A 20,239-nucleotide genomic window follows, 5' to 3' on the forward strand; every position below is an offset into this window, starting at 1 on the left:
ATGATTTGTACATTCAGTTTGGGCCAGAAAACAACAAAAAGGGCAAGCATAATGTACTTAAACATAGGATGAGACTAATGCCTTTGGAGACGGTAAATTGCTTAGTGTAACAAAGTGCAGCATGTAGTGCTGTAACTAATGTTCTACATCCCCTGCTAGTGTCGGTGTACAGTTTCTAGAAAATCAGATAGAAGTGAGCCACAAACTATAAGCCTAGCACTGTAACTCATGTCTGTACCTGTAGCTGGTATCAGGCTGCAGGTTCTGTATAATGTATTTGGTTACAGGGCCAGTGAGAATTGGCTGTCTCTCTCCAATGTCGATCAGGTAAGATGTAATCTCTGCTCCATGATCACAAGGCGCCTCCCAGCGCAGCCCCAGGCAGGTGGATGGGGAGTAGAGCAGTGGCCCATCACCCTCCTCCTCCCCCTCCTCCTCCTCCTCCTCTTCTCTGTCAGAGCTTCTGTCCTCCACCCGCATCTCAGATTCACGGAGAGCGTGAACGCTGCTGACGGCCGCAGGCACAGAGCATGGCGTCTGGCACAGAACTACGTCACTGAAGGGCCCCACACCAGCTACATTCACTGCCTGCAGTAAGACAAAGCAAATAAATGCACAAAAATACACAGACTGGGCTCCTGTGACACAAAGACCCGTGTGGCAACTATGGTTAAGTATCAAAATTCAATATATTTTACTATACAGAGTATCAAAACGTTCTGTCTCATTTTATACCAAATTTCAGTCAGTATTTAATCAGTAGGTAATCAGTGTTAGCATCCGTAAGCCAACAGGCATGCTCGCAAATACCCATTCCCTTACCTTTTACATTCACTTCTATGTTTTGTAATTAAAAAGAAGGTAATGAATAAAAGTGTCAGACGTGAGTATAGAAAGCATTTGTACCGTTACAAATGAAGCTACATATGAATGAGCATGTGGTAAGAATTAACATGTAAACCATAACTGACATTATCTGAGTAACAGAAAATTGATCTAAAATTCACATCACTTCCCTCACTGCATGAGAGCTATAGGGACCTGTGAGCCTGTTCTCATAATGCTAACTAGCCTCCATTCGCTTTTATCAATCATTAGTTTGGCCAGAAACAGTTAATTCTTATTTTATATTGATTTTAACAAAAACATAAAAAAAAACAAAAAACAAAACACAAACTAACAAAAAAACAAAACCCCCCTCCCAAAAAAACCCAAATAACTGCAGTAAGCTTATCTAACCACCTGGTGGGGCTGACAGCATAAATTTCACTGTAATTCAGGCTTTTTTTCCATGGTTCATTATTTTGAGTCATCACTCCCCCAGAGAACAATATACAGAACCTGGCAGTAAACATCCAACAGTGACGCAATCATGACTTGCGTTCCTATGAGGCCTAAATCTGTATTAAAAAGAACATCCTGGGTCAGGTTTTAGTCACAGCTTAAACAGCTTAAAGGAAAATTCAGCACTATTGTACCAATTTGGCCTTAAGACTTGAAACTGGCTTAAAATCGAGCTTCTGAAGTCTGAACACTGGTTAGTTTAGAATTGCTTCCAAATATAACTAAGTGACACCAACATTAACTAGTCATTAGGGACCATGGAAAATCAGCCCCAAAATTTCTTTTGTCGTGCAAGACCAGTGGTAATCTGGCTCTCACGATGTACCACAGCTCTCTCAGTCTCCTGCTCACCTGCACTCTGCAGAAGTAGTTGGTGGCAGGTAGCAAACCCTTCAGCTCATGGCTCATCCCAGATCCGGTGTAGCACACCTGCATGCTACCCTCTGCTGCCCCCCACTCCAGCCGGTATTCGGTCACTGCTGCTCCATTACAGGGCGGAGCCTGGAGCAAAGCAGGAAGGCACTGTTGTCAACTTCATCATGGCGTTTGTGTAACTGCTAGCTAAAGCAATGAAATTAGTCCTGAACACCTGGGATGTTTCCTTGCACACAACAAATCAAGGTTATGGGTTCTTAAAAATACTCTGTAGTAATGTGATTTCCATGATAAGGTTTATTATACTCAAGAAGTAAAGCTTACTTCCCAGCTGACCACAGCACATGAGGGCGATTTGCAGACAATATGAGGAGGCTGACAAGCCTCAGGGGCTCCTGGTCCTGTGGTCACCTCGCTGCGCTCTGAGGACGGTCCATACTGTGAATCAAACCCACACACACAGTATTGTAAGTCTTCTTCAAATGATCTAAAAAATCTACTAAAAATGAAAAAAATACATATATGTATATATATTTATAATTTGTATATTTTTTATTTTATTTTTTTATTATTATTTCAACAATATACAAGCATATACGTTTCAATTACATTAGCCTTGTAGCTCCAGTGAAAAACCAAAGAAGCAAAATTCTACATTTGACTACATTTGGGGTGAGTATAAATTTGATTTTTCACCAATCGCTTTAGAAAACACTCTTAAGGTTTCCAATATTTTCCAGTGTGGAACTACCGCTTACCCCAGCTTTGTTGGCTGCTCTCAAGCGGAAGCCATAGGTTCTTCCAGGCAGTAGACCACACACAGTGCAGTCGAGCTCAGGGCCCTGGTACACCTCTTTGCCCTCCTCAGCCTGGGGGGCAAACACCTCCACACTGTAACTACACACAGCACTCCCACCATCCACCTGCGGAGGAGCTGAGACACATACATGATGGTGAACTTTGAGATTACAGTGCTTTGAGTGATTCCCTAAAGAATCTTTATACCCTAAAACACAGGGGGGACAAAGGAACATGAACAGTGCCAGCTTACCCCAGCGAAGCTGAACCTCTCTAGCTTTGGGCTTGCCAACTACTCTGGGTGGCTGACACGGGCCAGGAGGAACAGCTGGCATCTGGACCTGCAGGGTCTCCGACATCTGAAAGACACACAAACACAACATAACTAAACAAAAAATTGTGCAATCATTTCACTGTAGAAGCTATCTGTCAGTTCGCTAGTATACTCATATAGCTGAATGAGTGCAACAAGAATTGCCATCTCTCTTACTGAAATCAGTGCGTATCATGACGACATCTGAATGTATTAGAAAGAAAGATCGCAGTGTCGCATACATGATGACATACAGTACAAGGTTCTGTTCTGCTAAAGGCAAATTTTGGCATATTTTACTAATACTGACAACCAGTATTAATTGCATTACTAAAAAATACAACACTAAAATTATATGAAAATGAAAATAATACAAAGAAATAAGACAATGCTGTATTTTGTTTGCCTTTAAATGATAGCAAAGAGGAACAAAGACTTTTACTATTGTACATGAATGAAAACGAACAGAATGGAGAATGTCTGAATATATGAATGAAAATCTTCATGAACAAAACTGCTATTCGGGATAAAGCTGTGTATATGACAGAACCAGTGACAGCTATCTGAAGCCATGCTCACTTTCAGTGCTGTGGAAACCAACGCCTACCAGCATGACTCACTGCTCAGTTCTGGCAAGCCCCACACATGGGGGGAAAAAAAAAGCATCCGAGAAGCATGGACAATGCCATTACTGCAGGGATTAGGAGACGAAACTGATATGAGCAACATAGCAAAAGCTTTTAATTGACAAAAACTGAGAAATCAGTTAGGAATATTAGGAGTGAAAAAGATGTCTGAAAATGACACTGAGATTGTATGTGTTGGGGGGAAAAAGGTGAGACTGTAAATTCTGTTTACGTTTGTAAGCCTATACATGTAAAAATCATCACTGACTCAGTGAACGCTGGTTTGATTAAAATGTTTGAATGCATATCTGAGTTTTACCGGGCTCTGGCCTCCTTCACTGAGGCAGTAGACTCTAGCTTGGTATGACCAACCTGGCTTCAGCCCATCACACACACACTCCATTGCTGAGCCCCTGTACACCTGCTCCCAAGATGACCCTAAAATACAAATGTGCGCATACAATTATTGTATGATTATCACAATTCAAGCTTCAATCAGGAATTTAAACAACTTTATGAACAACATTTTTACTGGGACGTACCACTTAGGCCTTCAGACAGTTCCACTACATACTCAGTAACATCTGACCCACCGTTATCTTTCGGGGGATCTGTGGGAAAGCACACTGGGTGTAACCAGGCAGTAACAAAGCACAAAGCATACAGCCTAATACAGTCATGTGCAGCTAGAATTTCAAAGCTGAACTCACCCCAGGTCATGCGGAAGCTGGTGGGATGTGGTTTGCCCTTGACGGAGGGTTTGCAGGGGCAGCTTGGTCTGTCTGGGGCCGTGGTGAACTCAGACACAGGACTGGGGTTACTCTTCCCTTCTGTATTATATGCAGCAACCTGAAACAACACAGAAAAAAGACCTAAAGCCACAGCAGCACTAACTGGCGTAATAACTAATTTCCAAGAAAATAAACGCCATAAAAGCAATGTAGTGATGTAGTGTATGGAAACAAGCATTCACATGCTTCCTTTGTTTTTGTTATTTAATATACTTCTAGTACATACACTAACTTTAAATTTTCTCAGATAATTCCTTTTGACTTTGTACTTACAAATATGAACAAAAACATATGTATTCATAAGCATAAACAAAGATATGTTTAAAAAACAAAATTAGTTAAAAGCATTCAGACACTATATTAACATCCACGTGTATCAAGTTGTACATTTCAATGCTGCTGCTGCTGCTGCTGCAAAAAAAGGGGTATTCTTGTGCTTGTGCAAATTATAAAAGACATTGGGAAGATTGCACACAAGTAGCAATGAAGTGAAGGTTTCATTCAGTTCTCAAGGAAAAACAGTAAACATCACTTGAATAGAAAAGCTACAGAGCCATAGCAAAGGCCTTAAACATCCCTACTAGTAAAACTGGTTCAATAATGCACAATTGGAAAACTCACTGAACTACACCTACAGCTTTTCTCAGACTAGTGACAAGGAAGATAAGAGAGCAGCCAGCAGTCAGGACAACCTGAAAGCAGCAGGAACATGACACAGAGAAGAATTAAGTAATGAACTGAATTGAATCCGCAAACATCTCTGTTCCAACATCCTACAGAAAACTCTTCTGCTGAAAACAAGCACAGAGTGTCTAAAATCTGCACACAAGCATTTAGACACATCAGAACTGTTTTGAAAAATTAATGGAGATGGGAGCATCATGATACGGGGCAGCTTCTCTGCATACAGTACTGAGGCATTAAACATCACTGAAGGAAACATGAATAGAGTGATGTACCAGTACATATTAGAAGAGAATTTAATCTCATCTGCCCATAAACTAAATCTGGGTAGAAGAAAGGCCTGTCTGGACAATTATTACATAATCATCAAATCACAATTATTTGAGATGATCAAGCCAACTACAATAATTTTCTACAGTTGTCAGATTTTAGTCACATTATGCTGCAACAAAATGTAAACGGAGTGTGTTGGGTTCAGGCAAACAAATAAACAAAAGAAGTAATTGAATTCATTGGGACATCATGGGACTTAAAGTATATAACTATAACTTTTAACATTGTGCTGTAACATGTTACGAGGGCGGTGTTGAGTAGTATTTGTTTATTTGCTAGCTATGTAGCTAACTGTAACATTGTAACGTACACTAACATGAGTGTTTTTTTGCTTATATTTTCAGTGTCATGGCGAACATAGCTTTGCTCAAATTTGTGTGACTGAGCACATAACAGTGTAATGTACTGATCTGACAGTTTAACCACTGTTACCTAATAAGTAACCATAGGTGGTTACTTAGTAATCAGCCAATCTGGCCAATTTATGCTTGTATTTTAATAGTTGCAAAGAAAATCAAATCATTAATTAGTATATATAAGTAATATTTTTGACAGTCAATTATCAGGCAAAATTTAATGACTTTGACAATCCTAGGAGAAGATGCAGTTTTTCACAAGACAATGACCCCAAGCATACAGTCTAAATAACTCAAGACTGGCTTTTAAAGATGGTGCTTTCATGGACTAGCCAACCTCCAGATCTGAATATAATTTTTAAAAATTATGGTGGATTTTGCTAGTCCATCAGATGGGGAAGACAGTTTGTCAAGAGGAAGGAGCCAAAACTGAACAGCAATGCTACGAAAACGTAATTGCTTTTTATCGTAGACGTCTCAAAGCTGTGTCAACAACGGCTTTGAAATAAAAATGAATAATGTTGTTGATTTGTCATGTGCAAACACTTTTTTTTCACCCATTACGTATGAAAGAAGAAATTATTTTTGTTTATGCCTAAGAATATACATTTATTCGGTCATATTTATAAGTACAACCTAAAAAGACATTATGTGTGGATATATGCCTATTAAATAGCAAAAGAAAGTGTCTGAATAATCAAATCCAAATTAAAATTCCATCCAAATCAAATTTTAGTGAATTGGCTCATTCAAAAATATCCTGTTTTCAATATCATATCAGCACAAGAACAGAAAAAGTGGTATTGTGCCATCTCTAAGAAAAAAGACCCAAGATTTACTAATGGATGAAAGTACTGTTATACTCAAAGAAGGCTCCACTGCTACACCTTTGGGCACTACACATTTCCAGTAGAACCCAAAAATGCACACAAAACTAGGACAAATCATTAATCTGCTCATGCGGCTTCATTAGTATAATCAATAGTCAGTGGAGCTCCCTGTTCAGTCATGGTGATGGGATATAATTGGAGCTGTAAGAGGGGAGAGTTACTCAGCAGGTAACAAGAGTCTCATCAGCTTCCACCCAGGAGCTCTGATCACATTAATACACTTTTGTTTTTGGAAACATAATTGCAATCAGGCCTTTCTCTGATGACACCAAAGAGCTGTGAGGTAGTGCTCCACATTGTTCTCTGCCATGTAACAAAAACACAACATGAAAGGAGGAAGTAAAGAAAAATATGAGAAAGAGTGATGACAGAAAAAGCAGTAGCAGCAGAGCAGCTGGTCTCTTAAGAGCTGATTCAATCCAGGAGTAATGCTAAAGGAACACTTCATCCAAAAATGCTAATGATGAGAATAATGAATGTAAGCTCACTGGGGCCAGTTCCATGCACAAGCTCCAATGGCAGTGTTGTGCTGGCCACTGGAGTCTAATGGCACTGGCTCAGCAGATAAATGACTCACTTACACCCACATAAAGTTAAACATTCACAGAGAATGCACATAGCAAAGAGGAAGTTACTCTCACCCTGAACTTGTACTTGGTGCTCCTGTGAAGATTCCTCACTGTGCATGACACCTCATCACCATCGTAGCTGGGCTGGAATCCATAACCCTGCACATCCATAACACACTGTCAATCAGCAGTTTGCAGCAAATTAAGTGGTTCTAGTATGTGAATGTGCACTAAGTGCGAGAGAGACTTTTCCATTTCCCAAATGCAGCCAATGAGGGACGATACGTTATCATTACTGTGATGAATTACATCACAATATACTTTGAGTATGACCATCTATTGCTTTGTCTCAATGCGAGAGTGGTGGAAAATTAAAAACCAGTGAATATCAATTCTGAAAAAAAACAGCGATCTGTTCAAAAACAAACCATTTTGATTCATATGTAGTTCCTAGTAATAACTGATTGTAAGTCTTTAACAACACAGTGTCCCCATACAGGAAATTAAATTTTGCTTTCTCCCCTCAGATATGAACATTAATGCTACTAAAATAAATACTTTGGAAGACTTCACAACACACTCGCATTTCATTTTAAATTGCTATGAATAAGTGCATCTGCTAAAAACACAAATGTAATGTTTACAGCACACCTATGTATTGTACCCGATCAGGTTAAAGTCTGAATGTTATTAAAAGTAGGGTAATGACGCCTACTGCTTCAGTGCTAGCTTGGCAAGCTACAGATATAAAGCAGAAAAAAGCTGTATGTGAACGAAAGAGAAAACATGTCAGTGACATTGTGAGACAGATAATTATCATAGGTATTGTCAATTCTTTTAGGACACTGAACAGCCGCATGCACAGCCTGCAAACAACAACAACTAGTGAATAATAACTGCTCTCTGTAGAAGCTCTCATTTGAGAGACCTTTCTGTTATTTAAATGCAGTCAGTTAGAGTTGGGTAACATGTAAATATTTACATGATACTGAGCACCGTTTATTCAGAGACAATAAATTTAATTAGAACAAACCAAACGCATGGATGGCAAAAACGCATCATTTTATTTACCCTCTGTTTGATTTTTGCAAACTTCTGCCAGCAGAGTCAACTCTCTGACCCTTCACGGTCATTTTCACAAACAATAAAAGTATCAGAATGTCCAAAAGCAGCTCAAATTGGGCTTAAACTGGGCTACAAACTTCCAAGTTACATGTAGAACTCAAAGTATTGTGATGTTAAATGTTTGTCATGTCACCCACTTCTAATTTAATTCAGGAGTAAGTGTTCATGTGTATAAGTGTGAACTTGTGCTAACGTCTTACCGAGCCCTCTTCCTCCATTTCCAGCACATAGCCAATTTCGTCTTCTTTAGGTGATCCAACTGGCCTGTTCCACTGCAGGCAGAGCCAGGTGACCCCAGCCTGGATCAACTCTGGCCTCAGTGGGGGTGCAGGGACACTGCACGATGTCATCATGTCTACAGGTTCACTGAACTCACTACACAAATAGAGAGAGGGGTCATACTAGTGAAAGCACACGTTCATCAGGCTATACAAAAAATATCCTCAAAAGTGGGGCTAAACAAGCACTTCTGGGAATACCTAATGAAACTGTGTCAGTATCATACCTGACACCCATGTCGTTTTTGGCCGCGAGGCGGAATGAGTATTTGGTCGCAGGAGAGAGCTTGGTCACTCTATACTGCTTCAGGGGGCCATAATAGCACTGCTCAAACACTCCTGTGCCCTTACCCTGTTTAGATGGTGCATCGCAACACAGAAAAGAACAATCACATACAATCAGACAATTTCTTTCACAGAACAGGGATCAGAAACAATATCTACTATGACTAAGAAAATACCGCTGTTCAACCATATATGAACAGGTACAAACTGATCATTGCTGCACAATATGATTCTTCTATGTTTTCAAAAAGGAAATTACAATCAAACAGTATCTGATATGTTCAAATTAGTTTGCAATATCTAATATTACTAATTTCTAGGCATACATAAACATTTATTAAATGCAGAAATTAGGATTACATCTACCTGGATTAGCATTAAGGAGAAATATAACATTAATTTCTTTAGGGTTATGAAAAGTGTAGCCTAAACGTTCTTCTTTTCCACAGTACAATAAATATGTCACCAAATAATTTTTTGAAATATAGGTCAAATCTAAATATCTGCTAAATACCAATATATTTTTTAAGCAAACATTTACCGATGCAGATATGATTCCGATATCATTGTGCATCCCTACTAATTTCTTCAGAAAACAATACACAACTAACACAAATACTGACAATTACAAAGAGTCATAAGATCTGAGACAAACACATTAGGTGCATAAGGCCGTACCTCATCCCACTGTAGAATGTAGTTTTGTATTTTGGAACCATTGTCACATGGAGCCTGGAAAGAGACATTTATTTTGTTAGCCAACGCAGCTATTAGCTATGAGTGTTTGCTATTAGCTATTAAAGACCTACATGAACAACAATGATGACAGTTAAATAAGTTTTCATCAAGTGCATGCTTCTAAATTACACTATATTTTCTTTGACTATATAATCAGATAAAAAATACAACAGTATTGACTAGGTGCTCAACAGATTTGTTCAGTCTACAGTAGACACTCTGAATATGAAATAAACTGCTTCAATAACAAAAAAGTTTTTCAAAAACACCTGTAAAAAGCAGAATGACCACCTGTTTCTGCATGTTACATCTACTGATTGCTCAAAACTTTCGAGTGTGTGAAAGACAGCGAGTGAGATATATTTACACGGAGAACATAACACACAAAGCAAGATATTTAAGGTTTGGGTAGATGCTTAGACACAGAGCTGCGTGTGTTTGTACCTTCCACTGCAGGACAAGGTTGCTTTTCGTGCCACTGGCTTTGCGAGGTGGGCTGGGTGTATCAGGCTCACAGCTCAGAGTAGTGAAACTCGCAGGCTCAGAGGGGTTTCCCTGTAAACAGTTATACATGGCCTGCACCCTGCAGGTGCAAGTGTACACGCATGAGGACACGCACATACACACAAATGTGATTTAATTTGGCTTTTAGTCAACTCAACACTAATGAACAGTGACAAAGCTTGAATACAAACCTGACATGGTAGTCTGTTGCTGGTCTTAGGTCCTCTATGGTTGCACTTAGTTCCTTACCACTGGAACAAAATGACAAAAGCAAGAGAAAAAGGTAGAGGACTGATTTAATAAAATATCCACTTAAATGAGACAACAGCAGCTCACTAAGATGATCACTGATAAAAAAAAAGAACACAAACCACATAAATAAGATCAAAGTGAGCATAAACTAGGTTTTCACAGGCCCAACCAGGCCAAAAACCACAATTAAACTTAGTAGGTCCATACTTTATCAATTCCAGGAGTGAGATACATGACATACTTGCAATCATTAAATTCTATTATTTTTTAAGCTTGAGATAAAGATGATGTATAAGGGCAGTCAAGTATGTTGAGGTATTTCTAAATCTAACTATTATTACCATAATTTACAGAATTCAATTCAAGAAAGTGATCCATATCAATACAGTAGGCTGCAGTTAAACAGAGAAATTCTAATGGTATGTTACCTAAGCTAATGTTACCAGTCTATTTTTCTCACCTCATATCTTTCAGCTTGAAAACAGTCAGTTTATGAAGAGATAGTAAACAGATGCCAAACATGTTAAATTATGTTAAAAGTTTTACACTGAATTTACTGGAGTGTAAAAATGAACCTGATGTCTATTGCTGCTCTCACTGCAATGCTGCTATGTGATGCTACGTGACGTGTGCGGTGGCTTCATATTCAAACTTGCAAAGGCTTGGGCTGGGGTCATGTCTATCCATGTCCATGTATTTGGGTTTATTTAAGTTCTGAACCTTGTGCAACCTGCAAACATCTTAGTTACCCTCTTCCCAGCCCAGCTTTACCTGCAGGCAGTGTTGTATTTTCCATCTTTGCCACAGTAGGAGACAGACACTTCATAGCTGAAGCTCGGATCCTCAGATTTCTCCTCTCCCTCCTTCTGCTCCTCGTCTGCCACTGTCATCACTGGTGCTACCCAGCACAGACTCGCTCCTCTCGCCTGAATGTCCGTCACCTTAAGAAATTAAGAAATGCTACTGATTTGGTTTGTTCTTTTTGCTTTTTTATTTAAAACTTTGATGACTCTGAGGAATAAAATTCTGAATGGGTCGATATGAATGTAAACATATCATTATGCCTGGCTGCATCTTCAATGTCTCTGAAATGAGTCATGTAAGATCAGTTTGGGAAACTTACTATTCTTGTAAACTAAAGAAAACTCCTTATGCAAGCAAGAGAGGAAGATGGGGGGAATATTCTTTATTTTAGCTTTGTTCCACTTGAGAAGAATGTCTATCCTTTAGTTACGGCTGTACGCCTGTGGACCTTTTTTGATTCTTTGATAAAAATACCCAAATATATCAAGCATCAGCAGGGCATGGACGCAAAAAAAAAACATAGTGAAACAAGTTAAATCCTGTTTTTTCCCTTTTCAAGTTAAGTCCTACTTCTTTGTTCTCCATGCTATTTCACTTCTGCAATCTCTATTCCCTGTGCTCATCTCCCTGGAAATAATCCATTCATCCAAGAAGGCCTTTACCAGAGCCTTCGCTCCACTGCCCACTGCATTTCTGTCTGTCTTTCTATTTTGTCTCTCTGGTCTCTTGTGAGGAGAATGACGACAATGTCTCACTTGTCACTACACAAGGACAGTAACTAAAACTGGTAACTAAAAACCCTCAGGGGCCAGAATTTAGACCAACAGGACCTTTTTACTGACAAGGCCAAAATCTCAAGAAAAAAAAAACATCCTAAAAGCAAGGCATGATTTAAGATCTGTTAAGCTGAGTTCCTTTGTGGATAGTCTATTTTCCTGAAACTTTGTCTGAACTTGGATTGCCACAGAGGACAAACTGTTATCTGAATACTTATTTGTTGGTTCACATAATTTTTAAACTGGCTGGCACAAGTTTTGAACACTGAGAGAAACGACAGATGATCATTACTGACCTATATATAAAGAAAAGTCTGAGTGTTTATACATTTAACCCTAATCACTGGAACAAAATACATTAGTCACAATATTATAATATTCATTAAGCTACATACAGCTTTAATGGTCCTAGACAGTGAGCTATCATTTAGATCATCTGGGGACAGGACTCATGCATGCATGCATAACTGTTCAAAACATGCAAATGACAGACATTATGAAAGCACGATCACACCATCTTTATCAGGTGTTTATCGTTGAGGAGAATGCGAAAACTTTCAGTTTCAGCAGTGTTTGAATAACACCTTAAATTCATGAAAACCAAACTGCTCATATGCTATTTAGAGGCTGTTCAACCAGCAAAATCAGCCATTGAATGTAGACATAAATCTTCCACATACTCACCACTGGCTTGCCGATATTGTTTAACCATTCTTGAAGCGCCTGCGTCTTTTCATTCAGTTCTGAGAATAGAAAGCAACAATGTAAGGAAACGTATTCACTTCTTTAGTAAACTATTACGAACATCTCTTTGGACAGTCTCTACATTAGGGCTACAGAATGTAGGTTTGTTAATTATTTTCATTATTATAAGATACTGGTCTCTGCAAAACTGGTATTGAAAAATTTGTCCTGCAAGAAATCAACAATGGTGGTTCAGGGTTAAATCAGTACCGCTGAGCTGTGCAAACTACTATTTTAAACTTGGAGGACAAACAGGAGACGTTACAATAAAAATGAGTAATACATTTCTAAATATAAGTGTGAAAGCTTCTCAAACAGAGAAAGGAAGCTCAATTTCTTTTGTTTAATTGTTTTTTCAAAAAAGCCTGAACAACTGAAAAGCTGTTAGTTTCATTCTCTCGTTAGAAGTGTTTATTTGTTCACACTGCCTGCATAAGTCTTGCTGATCCTTGAAGAAAAAAAAAAACATGAAGTGTAACTACAGTTTTGATGATGTTGCTGTAAGGTATCTATTCCTGTGTGCAAAATTATGATGAAGATTAAACTGGACTATCTTGCAGGAATTCTGACTGTTCAGAAAGAGGTCACACAGCTGCATACTGGATTTCAGTACCACATATGAAAATGGCCCAAATTGTCTGATTCAATGTCTATGTTGTTAATAGTCTGACAGTGTTTGGTCGATGTGCTCTCGCCCTAAACTTACTGGTTTAGTATTTGAATGCATAGTCGTTGTGGGTTTTATTATGATTTAAATAAAAGATTTAGAAATTAATAAAATGCTTAATGGCATTTCTCCTTTTGCTGTGGTACCAAATGTGCACCGAGAATACAGATTTCACTGGCTTTAGAACGGACTACAGCATAAATAATTTGTGTCAAGCTTATTTTTAACTATATCCTGGCATGAATATCAACCGTGATATGAACCAAATAATCACAATATGACATTTCTGTCTATATTGTGCAGGCCCACTGTACTGAATGCTGAAATGTTGCTCCACACATCATGTGATAGAGAAGCTTTTGTGTATTAGCTTTGACTTTGGCTACAACAAGCCACAAGTCAGTCAGTCAGTCTGGGTTAATTATGGCTGTTAGCTCCATTAGCTGTTGAAGCTAATGAGGCCAGAGATGAACCGCTCAGCCTGGCTAAACTCAGGTCAGCGAGTGACTCTGTCCCTAAAACCCATTCACACCACTCAGTAGCTCCAGCACCATTTTCTGCACTAGAGTGGATATTTGACAGGACTATCATTTCTGCCATTTCTGACTGCTCCAGTAATAGAGCTGTATTTGAAAAAGGAGGGGGGGGGATTCAAAGGGATTATAGTAAAGAAGTGATCACACCAGGTAGTGTCTACTGAATTTTAGGTCAAATGTTATTATGTGTTATTATTACCTAAACTCTTTGTATCTTCTTGCTGGTCTATCTATATGCTGGCAGTCTGGAGACCATTATTGATAATATATGCATGAAATGTCCCTCAAACCTTAATATATTACTCATATTACTCATATTATAGTACATTTATGACAGCTATTTGTCTTATAGTAATAAAGGTTTCCGATTTAAGACCGATTTAAAATGGGGGAAAAATAAAAACAAACAAACAAAAACAGCACATTGTGTCTACGTTTCAAATGCATATTACTCATGTCTGATAAGAATTATACTCATTACAGCTTTCGGCTTATGACATATACCTCTTATCACAACCCCACAGCAGCTACAGCAATATGCCCTTAAACTGACTGAGCCCTGAGATTGAGACAGCACAAATACGGGTCTGGTTCAGTTTACCCATCACTTATTTCTCATATTTTCGAATTTCAATGGATATCATAGCAGGCAGCAAAATTACTTCCAGAAGTCTCATATGCACACTACGACTATGAAACAGTGATGCACTCAGCATCTCCCTACCTCCAGGCTCCACATCTCTCCCTCTCCCTGGACATTCCATTCCCAGGCCAGTGACTGTTGCACTGGCCTGACACTGCTCCTCCACCCCCTTAAGCCCGAGGCCATTCTGGAGGTCCCCTCCTGCTGGTGGGGTTCCGCGGCTCTTCTGAGGAGAAAGGGGAGGACTGTCTTTGGAAGGAACCAGACCACCCCCTCCACCCGCCTGCCCACCCTGCCGCTCTTTCAACTTCTTTTGCAGGCGCTCATAGGTTTTGTTAGCCCTTTCATCCCTGTGAACAAACGGTGTTCGTCCGTGTGGTGGGTGAGTGTCTGAGGAAACTGGAAACACATACAGACAGAGAGACTTGCAACATATGGTTGACCAGTTACACATACAGAAACAAATATAATATCAAACAGCAACAAAGAGAGATAGCAAATCTAAAACCATAAACTTCTCTCCTTTTTGCAACCATAAGTAGAGGGCTGACAGTCTCCAACAGCTACATGAACTAGCAGTAATAGGTGGACATACTGTCAAGTCAAAACAACACAGTAATCGATATTTAATCATTTCACATTGAATTTTTGAATTTCAGACTTCCGGATTGTTTTCAAATGAATGAGACAGACATGTTTATAAGTGAAAACAAGGATCAAACTAAAATATGGCATTGTAGTATATAGTACATTTAGTGCACAATATCTTTTTGCAAAGTTTAATATATTGAAAAACTAAAACATAAGTCTTTACTTAGAAAACCAATAAAACGTCATTTGACCAGGGGCACCCAAACTTTTGCATACGACTGTATGTATCTGAATAATGATCGATTGACAAAGCTCACAACAACAATTCTGACTGTGTGTGTTGTTTTATGTTGCCGGCCAACGTAGAGGAAGGCATAATGGTTAGATGAGTGACTAACTGAATAACAGTCGACAAAAATAATCACCCTAATTAATTATAAAAATGACAGTTGTAGCCCTAATCTGTACAGTCCTGAATATTCAGTCCTAAAGTAGCTCAGTTTCTATCAGGATAGGGTGTCTATATACTCACCCTGCTCTGAGTAGATGTGGGCTGGGTGGTACTGCGAGATGTACTGGGCATTCATGTCTCCTGTACTGCCGGCCATGCCTGAGTACAGGTGAGGAGGAGGAGGCATGATAGGATGATGAGGATGGGGGATGAAGGCCTGCAGGTGGGCGTGGGGCGGGTGGTGCAGCGGAGAGTGGCCCCCCGGGTGGAACTCCGCCTGAGGTAAGACCAAAACCCGCCTCACTCCATTCTCCTCAATGATCTATACAAGAGTGAGAGATAAAAAAACAGGAATAAAGAAAAAGACAGGGAGACACAACAAGACTTCTCCAGTGTGAACATAAAGTACAGATGTTACGCTAAAGCCTAATTTGTAAAACGACATAAAACAAAATGTTGTCAAGAACACAGAAGTAACAAAACGGTCTATGTGGACTCACTTGCTGAACGTATCCAGGAGGCACATAGATTGGAGGCACTGAACCATTTGGGGACATCATGGGAACCTGAGCAGGACCTGCAAAAGTAAAATGATCATTATAACAGTGTCACATTTAACACCAATCTACTGTCAAATCGTTACTATTCTTAAACTAGGCCCCAGTGTAGGTAATAGAAAAATTAAGACTACAATCTTTGAAGTAGAAGCACAACAGTACAACGATTTATACTGACACATTAAACCAACATCGCTGCTGATATCTTTATTAGTTAGGCAGTAGGGGGTGAGCAATAAGACAAAGTTACTGTGACTGACTGACTGACTGACTGACTGACTGACTATCTGTCTATCTATTTATCTATTTATTGGCAGTGCTGTTGCATATTGGTTAAAACTAAATATTGTGAAAATGCCGTCGAAGTATTGTGATGATACATTTCTGCCATACCGCTTGCCCTTTTTATGTATTTATCCTGGCGTATGATTACTGCTTATAGGATACATACTGAGTAGGCCTTAACCCAGGGTCTTAAAGGCATTCAACTCACATGGACCACAACATATTAGAATTTAACACCTATGTCTTTTGCTTATTCATTCTGTTTCACATCCATGCAATAAAGATGAAAACAGAAAAGGTGAACTGCTGCAATTACACTATGAACATTATGAAACATTCATGAGATTTTAATTAACATACAAAAATCTAGTGTGTTTGGTGTTCTTTATGGCTGGAGTAGATTTCAGATGTGTTTGTTTAGACCATATCCCTCTCTCTTCTGTAAACATATGTGACTTGCTTTGAGCACCAACTATTGCTGACGCTGCAGTGCTGTGGGGGAAAATAAAGATGACAGATGCAGCGCAGCGTATTTTAGCTGTGTGAAATATTCTGTAATAGTCAGTGGAAGTTTAGACAGTAGAGTCTGTAAAACTTCCCTGAGGCTGGATATATTTTCTCCACACATACACACAGAGCTAAAGCTGGGGGTTTTATTTTCAGCACAGTGGAAGCTTAAACAACACAACAGTAAATCATAAATAGGGAGTGTGTAACCACACTTCACATTGTCAAGAACACACACTTGCTTCTTCTTGCCAAGTAGTACCACTACTCAGGACAAATGACAGAAAAGAAAAAAGAAAAAGTCCCACCTTTGCTATTTTTTCAGTGGTCAAGATTCAAATTCTACTTGTGCTTTTAAATAGCACACCACTACAAACACACAAAAAGGACATTATAATCCTTACATGTTACAATAGCAGCGCAAGGTCAGCAGATGAATCAGGAAATGGGAGAGTTATTATTAGAACAAAAGGGCCACAAGGATTTTTGATTTTACATATTAAACCTACAGGTCTGTTGTAAGCGTGAGCTGCAAATTTTGGCAAGTTTGGCAAGTCAGAGGATTAATCGTTAACCAGCAAGCCTAAAGGTCAAGATGCAACAAATCACAAAACAGATCATTCTGGTTCTGAAATCTGATTGGCTAAGCCACATTAGAAGTTGTAAAATACCTGATAAATGCAGACATCCACTGAATTCTGTTTTAATGCACCAAGATATTAAACAGGATTTCTTGTAAGAATTTTGGAATGTAGTACTGATAGGTGGGGCCAGACATAAGTGTGCATAGGAAGCAAATGGCCTGAAACTGTATTAAAAATGCTCTACATAAAAAACTGGCGCTGCATTACACAAACATTTCAAGAAAGGATTTTTCCCAAATTTGTACTATAGGAGCAAATTTTATTTTAACGTAATAACTTTATCTTATCTGACATGATCTTTTCTCATTTAGGAAACCTTAAACTACGTAATCGAAGTCAACCAGCAACTGTCATGTCTGTTAGCAAGCAACTGATAATATTCGCACCACTGAAATGTAATCAAAACATGTAAGAAATGTCAAAACAAAACTAGTTGCTTCGGAGATATAACTGATAAATGCCCCTGCCCCTTATCACCGTCAGCAGCAGCCAATCAGGGGAGCAGCACAAATGCTATAAAGACTGAACAAGAGCGTGGGGAGAGAATGACCCAGGCCACTGATTCAGGAAAGAGAGAGAGCCAGAACTCTTGAAAGACCTCATTTAAAGTAAGATTTTGGGTTGTATGGTACAATTCCTGTACGATTAAATTAAGGCTTCGCTGTTCACCTGTGCTGGCGTTTGTGTTCCAGAACTCTTGTTGGGTTTCCCAGTCATGGTGACTTGGCCACTCCCCTGGCAGACATCACAGTAGAATAACCAGAAAACAACTTTGATTCATCACTACAGAAATACCCACTCTTTAGCGTAACTGACCTAGACGCCCACCAAGCACCGGGGAAAAATGTGATTGATTAAAGAGTTCATGTGCATATTGCAGCTTTCTGCAGTATCAGTATTGTACACAAACAACGTATTATTCAGTCCCACTTATATTTTATGCAAGAAGCACAGAATACCAGAGGAATCAGATAAAAAATGGCTCTATAATACAATGAAACATTACACTTCAATACACGTACAGCACTTAAAGCCAAAGCCTCACTGATAAACCTGACCAAAGGGTATTTTCTTTAAACTACACAGTCCATAACAGTAAATGCAGAGTTATATACAGATAAACAGTGTTCTTGCATCAATAGTCATATTCTCCCATTTTACATTTTTCTAAGTTTCATGCTTAACTAATATCAGCTCTTCAGCCAGGTAATCAAACAGAAAGTGGTTATCCAGTGTGCAAAGAAGGGAGCCTGAGTCAAACAGAAATGAGTCGTTTTCTTCTAGCAAATTCACAACTGACAAACGTCAGACTCTGCAGGAAATCTATACATGTCTGTCATTCGCAGCAGGATGTGTGTATGATGTAGGCATTAGTGGCAGTACACCCACAAACATCAGCACTCTCAGAACTGTAAAATCATTCAGGCCACTCTGCTTCCACAAATCGATAAGCTGAGTTAGAGCTGGCATGCATGATTTAAAACCCATGCTGTGATAGAATGATTAGTTACAGGCTGAGTCTCTAATACTTTTATTTTGTAACATGACTCGTATCAAATGCCAGCAAAAATGACTCTTAGGAGAGGAATTTCAGGCTCAATATTTCAGAATTACAGGATCATTTCACTTCTCTTCTATGGCTGTTAGAAGCGAAAAGTATCACAAACTATATACTCTACGATTTGTAGACATCTGCTCATTCAACATTTCTTCTGAAAATAAGGGTATTAATAATGAGCTTGGTCTCCCTTTGCTGCAGTAACAGCCTCTACTCTTCTGGAAAGGCTTAATACTACATGCTGAAACACTGCTGTGAGGATTTGACTGTGTTCAGGCACAACAGCAGTAGTGAGGTCAGGTACTGATGTTGGGTGATTAGTTCTGGATCACAACCACCTCTCAAACACATTCGAAAGGTAATGGATGGAGCCCAATTGCTCCAGAGAACACAGTTCCACTGCTGCTACACCATTTTACTGTTCCATGGTTTTAAATCCCTCTTGGCACTGGGCACGGTGACCTTAGGCTCATGTTGCTGCTCCAGAGTGTCTCATTCTATTGGGAAAGCTTTTCTTTGGAGCTTATTCAACCTCTGTGTGTGCAATCAAATAGCAGCAGTGGATGCACCGTAAAGTAGCTGAACTGACTAGTTAAAGGGGGTCGGCAAACATATGAACATGTAGTGTATCGCACCAAAATGAAAAAGCGAACTTTACTTTTAGGCATACAGTGAACACTTACACAACAAATGAAATATACAAGGAACATTGTTGATATTACTATGCAACTTGTTAAATCACAGTGGGAGAATTTTTAGTGAAAATAATGAACATTCATGCTGAATTGGTAAAACTCTGAAAATCATCAGTTCAAGGACATTTCCACGCCTGCCTAGTTTGGTGCAGACAAAGTTTTTCTTTAGCATGCTTGGTTTTGACAGCTGTGAACACTTGCACAAAATGACCCAATCATGGTCCAGCAGAAGTCTTAAGTCTTGAACCCTGATTTATTTAGTTGCTGGTGGGAACACATTTCACCACGGTGGGCAAAAAAACAAGGGAACACAATATCGCAGTGTGCTTTTTGCAGCGCTGTATTGTTTTAACGTTTGACATCATATTCTTACAGCAAGAGCTGATGCAAATAACAGCAGACAAGCAATAAAAGAATGGTAAAGCAATGCATTTTGGGCCAGACATCAGTGACCTGACTGGTTAAATTAAACTTTTAGTCTATCTTTTGGCACTAATGGAAACACAAAGGGAAAGTGACT

The 20,239-nt window shown here is 39.2% G+C and overlaps 1 protein-coding gene across 3 annotated transcripts in view; it reads right to left on the bottom strand.

The window, feature by feature from the left end:
• Window positions 1–20,239, bottom strand: part of fndc3a (fibronectin type III domain containing 3A) — a 73,882-nt gene that overhangs the window by 4,783 nt on the left and 48,860 nt on the right. For all 3 annotated transcript variants that reach the window (XM_036563293.1, XM_036563306.1, XM_036563299.1), the window contains 19 exons: window positions 15,974–16,050; window positions 15,555–15,795; window positions 14,513–14,830; window positions 12,526–12,584; window positions 11,033–11,202; window positions 10,201–10,260; window positions 9,950–10,088; window positions 9,446–9,499; window positions 8,710–8,834; window positions 8,405–8,579; window positions 7,152–7,238; window positions 4,167–4,305; window positions 3,999–4,067; window positions 3,776–3,894; window positions 2,771–2,876; window positions 2,478–2,653; window positions 2,044–2,157; window positions 1,696–1,845; window positions 239–588 (listed from right to left, as the gene is read on the bottom strand). In XM_036563293.1, the coding sequence (XP_036419186.1) occupies window positions 239–588; window positions 1,696–1,845; window positions 2,044–2,157; window positions 2,478–2,653; window positions 2,771–2,876; window positions 3,776–3,894; window positions 3,999–4,067; window positions 4,167–4,305; window positions 7,152–7,238; window positions 8,405–8,579; window positions 8,710–8,834; window positions 9,446–9,499; window positions 9,950–10,088; window positions 10,201–10,260; window positions 11,033–11,202; window positions 12,526–12,584; window positions 14,513–14,830; window positions 15,555–15,795; window positions 15,974–16,050 (2,728 nt within the window). The remainder of the gene's footprint in view (window positions 1–238; window positions 589–1,695; window positions 1,846–2,043; window positions 2,158–2,477; window positions 2,654–2,770; window positions 2,877–3,775; window positions 3,895–3,998; window positions 4,068–4,166; window positions 4,306–7,151; window positions 7,239–8,404; window positions 8,580–8,709; window positions 8,835–9,445; window positions 9,500–9,949; window positions 10,089–10,200; window positions 10,261–11,032; window positions 11,203–12,525; window positions 12,585–14,512; window positions 14,831–15,554; window positions 15,796–15,973; window positions 16,051–20,239) is intronic.

The sequence above is a fragment of the Colossoma macropomum genome, unplaced genomic scaffold (genome assembly GCF_904425465.1).
Source record: "Colossoma macropomum unplaced genomic scaffold, Colossoma_macropomum, whole genome shotgun sequence".
Lineage (NCBI taxonomy): Eukaryota > Metazoa > Chordata > Actinopteri > Characiformes > Serrasalmidae > Colossoma > Colossoma macropomum.